Here is a 7,843-nt window from a genome sequence, read left to right as displayed (position 1 = left end):
GGAGTCACGCATCGATCGATGAGAGACGGGGGCGAGCGGGGAGCGGTGAGCGGGCGAACGGCGCGCAGCGAGCGAACGCGCGACATATGACACCGCGCCGAAAAAGTTTTTCTGGTGGTAGGAGAATAATACACCATTTTGCATGTCTGCCGAGTCCGGCCTTCAGCTCCTCCGTGCACTTATTGGCTCAGACGTTTTTCTTAATTACGCGACAATAATTACGAATTTTGTAAAATGGTATATAACTTTTCTTCTCAGCTTGACCCAATCTACTATAATCTTTGGAGTCGTCCAAATCGAATCCGACACCCTGTATACATACTAAAGAATTCTTTTTCTATATTGCGGCTTGAGCACTTACAATGTATCCAGATTGTACTTGAAAAGGACCCGATAAAGGGATCGGAAATTTTGCCAGTTTGGTCGACTTTTTAAAACATTCCACTTAATTAATAAGTGTTGAGAGTATGCAATCATCAAAACTTTGTCGTTTCAAAGCCTTTCGCTTTCTTGACGAGTTTCGACACTCTATATTACGAGTCTATATACTCTTGTTATGTCAAATAAATACGAGTAAACGTATCTTCGTTGCATTGACATTGTTCGGAAGGAGATTTGTATCCTTTTAATACTTACCGGGAAGTGACAGGCCACATGTGAGAACGTGATCCGGCAAGTCGTGGATGGTCCTTGGTGACGTTACTTCGTCGATTCGCTTTTTGGTTCCTGAAACCGAAACGAAGAATCCTGTTACCACCACATCCGCGACACCGAGAATAATCTTTAGCCGCATTTACATTTTAATTTGACAGCTGAATTGTATACCCGCAGCATCGATAATTGGATCCAATATCACGCAGGGTCAGCCAGACAGAACTTGACGGCTGAACGAATCTTGACGTGATTCATTCAACGAACCAGATTCGTTCGTCCCCAAATAAGATTTGGTAATTGCTCTATTATTATGAATCGAACATTGACTGAGAATTTCATAACTAAATTCATGAAGGCGTTTTGTATCGAATAAAATCTTTCTATGGTTTGGATTATTTTTTTCTATCTTGAGATTTCCGCGTAAAATCTTTCTATTAAGCTTTATAGGAATATTTCATCGACAAGAAAAAAAGTGTGAGTCAAAAGGAAAGTTTTATTCCTTTCCTCACAAGAAATCTGTCTTACCGTTAACGATAAATTATGATACCCGTTTGATGTATGATGTGTTAAGATCTTGACAATTAAACACTAAATACTAAAACGTAAAATAATTAATTGTACAACTTGGGCGTATTATCATTCGAGTAGCAGCGCTCGACGTTCAATTCCTGCTAAACAAACGTGCACGTCATGCTGAACTATTAAAATAAAAACACGTCCGTGTAGGATGAATAATGCCAGCATGCTTCATCGAACCATTAAATACGTCTCTACGATTAATATCCGCTTTACGAGATACAAAGATCGATCGAAGCGCGCGCGTTCGCTACCGAAACGAAGCGCGTTTATCGATTAATCGCGATGGAAGCGTGCGCGCATCGGTGGCCCGATAGCGAGCGCGTACATCACGCACGTGCGTATGCACGCATGCAGAAGGGAACATTGGACCGCGCTAGCCCGCGAGCTTGACCTCCGGTTGAAAGGCTCCCTCTAATTCCACCTTTTAACCCTCGTCACCTTCTGTCAGAGACCGGCAAAGGTGAACGCGCGCGTATTCGCCTCTTCTCGAGCGTATACGCATCGCGATGCATCACGCGCTCGACGGAGCACTTTCTACCTTCGTGAGTAACACGTCGAATAATATGTATCTCACGTCGGCATTTTAAATAGCGTTACTACCGCGAGTAGCCGGCGCGAATACCGGACGTCTCATTCATGACGGCGCAGAAATAATCGAAAGTAAGCGAGCGCGAGCGGCGTCTCGTCAAAGCGCATTCACTTATGCAGAACTGCGCGCCGGAGATCTCGCGGGAAATGTAATCAAGCATAAATCAACGCCGGTCAATTTACCTTTTCTCGCGGCACGCTCTCTCCCTCTCTCTCCCTCTCCTCCTTTTTCTTCTTTGTTTCTCGGAGATCGACGACAATATAATTAATGCTGATTACTACTGACGCATTAACAGCGAGCGGCTCGGACCATTCTCCGAAACGTGCGAAAAAAGTTTATCGTTTACACCTGCGGACGTTTAGTGCCGGTCGTTAAACCGGTTACGGCGAGTTTTCCCACGATGCCGTGTCGGGCGTCGTATTGGGAAGCCTCATAGTTTTCGCGCTAACCATCGGCCACGCGACGCCCTGCGTGTACCCAATTAGCGGACGCTGTTTGCGCACGGACGCTTATTAAGCGATTATAAGACGTTTCGCCGGAGACGCTAATTGCGGGTTCGCGCGGCCCCGCGCGACGGTTCAACTTTATCGCGTCCTCGCTCTTGTTGGGTAAATTGATCCGCCGCGAAATCGGGACGCGGATACGCCGTCCACGATCTTGCCCGCGGGCTGCGCCGACTTTACGCCGATGCCGGTAAAAGCGCTTGGCGCTATTAGACGCGCGCGGAGATACGATCAATTAGTGCGCACGCGAGAAGCGACGGCGTGCCGCGTTTGTCCCGAACGGGTACGCGTCCGCCGCGGATGCCACGCGACGTGGACTCGGTCCGCACGCGGGTAAGGCGAGATGTATCGCGAGTGCGGTTTGGATCTGCGAGAGGACTGTCCGCGAAAGTTATGGGATCAGATTAGAAACGCGTTCACATAATTTTACTTAAAATTAATTGGAGCACGTATGATTACCCGGATGCATCTCTAAAATATAAATCGCACCATTTTTCGCCTGCATATAATTTAGTAACTTACACCGTGATATATTTAAACTGTTATTATTCCTCGTAGCATCTACGATTTAGAGAAAGCACGTAATTTCTAAGACTGTCTGCGTGTAATTTAGGCCCGTTTTCACCAAACGTTGCTTAACTTTAATCTTAGTTTAATTCATGTTTGTCTTTTTCTTGAATAACAGTGGGAAGAAGACAAAGAACGAAATAGGCTGAGCCTAAAGTTAAGCAACGTTGGTGAAACCGGGCCATAGACGATTCCTAGCAATCAAAAGTGGAAAATATATTGACCATTTCAAATCGCGACAATTCATCGGTGAAAATACTCTCAACTTCCAACAGAATATTTTAAAAAGCAAACTTTAAGTTTTTAGACCGTTCAAAGTAAAAAAATTTTCAGTTCCACGCATAATCAAGGTTTAAAATCTTGACCGACGATCGCGATTTTTAAAAAAATTGGAAAAAATTTTTTTCATCAAGGAAAAAACTTGAGAGCGGATTCTTCAAAATAAATCGTCGAAAATAGCTCTTCGATCATTTTTATAAATTGCATAAGTCTCGTAACTGAATCGAAGCGATCTTTACATTCAATTGAAAAATATAATCTTAAACAGAGAGGAAGAAAAACGTATTAACATATCCGCTCTAAAGTGCTGCTAATCGCGAACAATTCCAATCAATCGCCATGACGTTATACTAACTACTCATGCATATCGCCTCGGCAATTACCGGAGAATCCACAATGGCCGTCTCTCTCTCCTCGTATGGCTATCTGTCCCGGAATTATTCTACCGGAGGCCGGTATTCAATCAACAACCGATAACTAATATCGTTTTTTTTTCACATAGACGAACAGCAGCGAGAGTCCACTATCGTCCGCGTTGCAGGCACACACGGTCGGAGGTTCACTCTTACGTTTACAAAACGGCGATGACGGGCGTGACACGCGACCCAATTCTGCTGCCAGGTGCACTCACGCGACACGCATCGCACATGCACGGACAGCGCGGACCGGTCCTCTCTTCGTGCGCGCACAGCTCGGAGCGGAGAATGACTTCGCGGATGCGGTTTTGCGGTATGTCGGCAGCAAGATTCACATGCAAATTTTCATGCTCCGACTCATTACGCGGGGGGAACGGAGCGGGGGAGGGGGGAGAGTGTTAATTACGCGGTAATGACGTCCATGGGCGCGTACATTTTACGAGACAACGGACCTGACGCCGCCGCAAGCGCAATTTTGCGAGAGGCGTTGTCGGCGTAATGGCGAAAACAAAGAGAGACTATTAAAAAAATACAGTTATCGATGATTTATCGACGGCGGTTCTCCGAAGAACCCATCCATCACTCCGACGGAACTGTAAAAGAAACGCGCGTGCGAGCCCTCTCCTCCCGGTTTCTCTTTCATCGCTCTCTATCGCTTTCCGCGGAACGCTGTGAAAGAGCAGTTATCTGAATAAATACGTAAATCTCCATCGCTCTAATCTTCGAGCCAACGGTCGATAATTTACGCAATGCCCCGCTCGTTCGACGTAGCAAAGCAATGTACAAGCCCTGCCAACGCTACTGGTCATCCGTCCATTTCTCACTTGCCTCTTTAGTTTCCCGCACGCACAGAAAAAAATTTCCGGATTCAATGCTATTACACTATAGCGCCAAAATCATATTTATTATAGAGAAAGGAATATTTTAATCTTAAATGAAAAATTCCAAAATCTAGAATCGTCTTTTGTCGAATATCGTGGTGCCAACTTCGTGCGTTGTAAGATGGAGGAAAATTTGTTCCAAACGCGAGAAAACTTATATCCATATGAGTTACTCTTGTCTCAATGTAGCAAGTCAATCTTTTTTAATTCGATAGAGGAGAATAAGAATTATTGATTTTGTTTTGGCATTGTCTTATTTTTGTACTAAATGAAGTTGTGAGAAATATAAATGCGTCAAGAATATTTTTTGTCTCGGTGACAGAAATCCTTTCCGAGGGTGCGTCAGTCGTGACGTTTCTACTAAAGCGAGCAACCGCGCAATTCAGCTATTAAATTAAGCACGAAGCCAGGTATACGCAGACAAATCTCTTTTCATTAGAAATAAGAAGTGTAATTTTTAACAAATCTATTTTATAGTCGTCCCTCTATGGAGTTCCATACCATTGTGTACTGTTCCGGTGAAATTTATCGGTGCTATTGTTATTTGAACATAGAAATCTCTTTAAGTTGCCAGTAACAATTGTTATTTGGTTTGCAGTTAATTTTGTAGCTAATTAAGCAAATCAAATTGATATTAGCGGATATTATGAACATGATTGGCCGATACTGATGAAAAGAACAATGTACGTCAATCGCGCGCGGTATCTAAGTAACAATAACGATTAATATACCCCATACAGCTGATTATAGTATAAAATATACCGCTCCCCTATCCACGCATTAACGGAAGCCAGTGTCGTTTTATTTCTCGCGATAGGAACTTCCGCTAGGGCAAGTGCGGTTTTATTACTTTATCATTATTTTATCAATAGAGCTATAAATCACGCCCGATCACGCTTACCTATTTGTTTCGTTACTAAAGCCAACGGCACACGATACGATTTTTCCTACTGGATCACTTACGAGAACCAATAAGGATGCAGAGTTATAAGCCAACGGCACACGATACTATTTTTCCTACTGGATTGCTTACGAGAGCCAATCAGGACGCAGAGTTTTCGATCAGGTGACTCAAAGCTGAATCCTGGTTGGCTCTCGTAAGGAATCCAGTAGGAAAAATAGTATCGTGTGCCGTTGGCTTTAAATCAGGTGGCTTAAAGTTAAATCCTGATTGGCTCTCGTAAGCAATCCAGTAGGGAAAATAGTATCGTGTGCCGTTGACTTAAGAAACAACATAATGAGGATACGAGCATTGGGAATGGCGTTCCCCTCCATTTTCCCTAATTCATAAGCGCGTCGCTCTTCCGCCTGTACAATTACGTTTATTCGCCGTGGTAAAGTAACGCGACTGGGCCATTATCGTGGCGCGGCCCTAACAATTACGAGTGAAATTAGTCGCCGATAATAATTATAATTAAGTCGAATACGCGCCTCGGTGTAATAAGCGGGAAGTGATTATCGTCAATAGATCGGTGGACATTATTTATGCAAATTGCACGTAGCTACCGCCGCGAATCCGCCGTCGTGCCTGTCGTAGCAGCGCCTGCCTTCGAGCTGAGAACGTAGACATCGCACGGAGACGATTTCTAATCTCCTGTAGCCGTCGAAACGGACAAATTCGAGCTCATTGGCGGATAATCCGCGCCATCGGATCGCCGCCGATCGATACACCCGATCGGTCGTAATTGTCGATTATCACGCGAGGAAAACAGCTGACGAAACCTCCGGCCACCTCCGTTCGAAGATAACGCGCCTTCTTTGTTAGATGCACTGAGAAACGATCGGGAGACACGCGACCGTATCTATTAGAGTCATAATTTAGAGTAAACAAATTTATACGAGCCCGAGAGTCGCGGGTATCCCAAGCGCGGGATTTCGCGGAAGGGAATATACGGCGGCATCACGCACGAGACTGGATCGCGCGCGGCAGTAAACGTCCAAGTGATTTGCGATAGAAAATCGCAATTATACTTCTGTAATAGAGGCGGCTGAAAAAGATTACACGCCGATACACGTAAATCGCGTTTTAGATTAGAAACTTTCGTATTACGTAACTTCCGCTCGCCTCAAAATTTGCGAATAATCCTGCTCGGCGTTGTACTTGTATACTCGTGGATATTACGTTACGTAACTTAACGTAACCTTAAATAACATTTTGTGGAAAAAAAAGGTTTGATGCTGGCGAGATTGAAGGAACAAGAACCCTTTCAATTAATTAGAATAGAGTGGGGTAGATAAACGTGAACGAATGCAATTGCGCAACATAAGTAGAGAATAATTGTCGAGATGAGCGTTAAGTGTATCGGCGAGAAATAATTTTCTCATTACAGCTAATAACACCGCCAGGAGAGTTTATAATTCACTTGAGCGAATGAACCTCGTGCGAGCGCGAAGTAGCTTCCTTCTCTCGGACCTGCGTGGGATCATTGACACGACGAATTGAATGGAAAGGAAGGAGGGAGAAGGAGAAAGAAAAAGAGAGAGATAATAGGAGCCTGAGATATATGGAGGAACGATCGAGGTCACCGATACGCAATCGGATGCCGCTGTCGCAATTTAAACGCAGCCGCCGCCGCCGCCGCCGCCGCCGCCGCGATGTGCTCCTAAAAACGAGACGGAAGCCACTTTCAGTGCAGTAACTGTCGTCGGAATCGCGAGGTCGTCCGCCGAGTGTCCATTCTGACGACCGGAGGCTTTGTCGTATCTCCGAGCCTCATCAAGGAAGTCGATATAGTTACATCTATCGCGCTAAACTTTTCCCTCCAGGGGCTCGATTCTTGAATTCATTCGAAGAAGGAGAAACGTATGCGAAAATTCTGCTCTTGCAGAAAAGTTGAAAGCCAATTGGCTATTCGCCTGGTTTTTGACCAATCGATTTTCAACTTTTCTGTGAGAGCAACATTTCCGCGTATGTTTCTAAAAAGGATCTACTTTAATGCTAAATTGGCAAAAGTAGAAATTTCCGATACTATTGGTTTTTAAGTAGGAGTAAATTTTGTACTTGCAGTTCGACCTCTTTTACTGTCTTAGATCCTACTATACAGGGTGTGTCCTAATACCCGTATGTCCCGTAGATGGTGGATAGGCCGGGGCAAACTGAATAGAAAAGTCCTATACCATTTTGCAAAATTCGCAATAGTTATCGAGAAATTAATTTTAATGTCTGAGCGAATGAGAGCGTAGAAGGCGGCAGGCCGGACTCGGCAGGCAACAGTGGGGCATCATCTAATAGCGAGAGGTGGAGCGGCGCGCCGAAAAAAAGTTGTCACGCAGCGAGCGGCGAGCTTTTTGGACAACTTTTTTTGGCGCGCCGCTTCACCTCTCGCTATTAGATGATGCCCCACCGTTGCCTGCCGAGTCCAGCCTGCCGCCTTC

At 44.9% G+C, this 7,843-nt stretch overlaps 1 protein-coding gene across 1 annotated transcript in view; it reads right to left on the bottom strand.

Annotated features, from left to right (window-relative positions):
• Positions 1 to 289: 289 nt before the first annotated feature.
• LOC105559405 overlaps positions 290 to 7,843 on the bottom strand; it is a 104,169-nt gene continuing 96,615 nt past the window's right edge. Inside the window, exon 5 of the mRNA XM_012007663.1 lies at positions 290 to 726. Within this exon, the coding sequence (XP_011863053.1) occupies positions 626 to 726 (101 nt within the window). The 3' untranslated portion in view covers positions 290 to 625. The remainder of the gene's footprint in view (positions 727 to 7,843) is intronic.

This window comes from Vollenhovia emeryi, unplaced genomic scaffold, assembly GCF_000949405.1.
Source record: "Vollenhovia emeryi isolate VEMERY1.0 unplaced genomic scaffold, V.emery_V1.0 DF939275.1, whole genome shotgun sequence".
Lineage (NCBI taxonomy): Eukaryota > Metazoa > Arthropoda > Insecta > Hymenoptera > Formicidae > Vollenhovia > Vollenhovia emeryi.
Note: the sequence above shows the minus strand (reverse complement) of the source record. Positions and strands in the feature narration are given on the sequence as shown.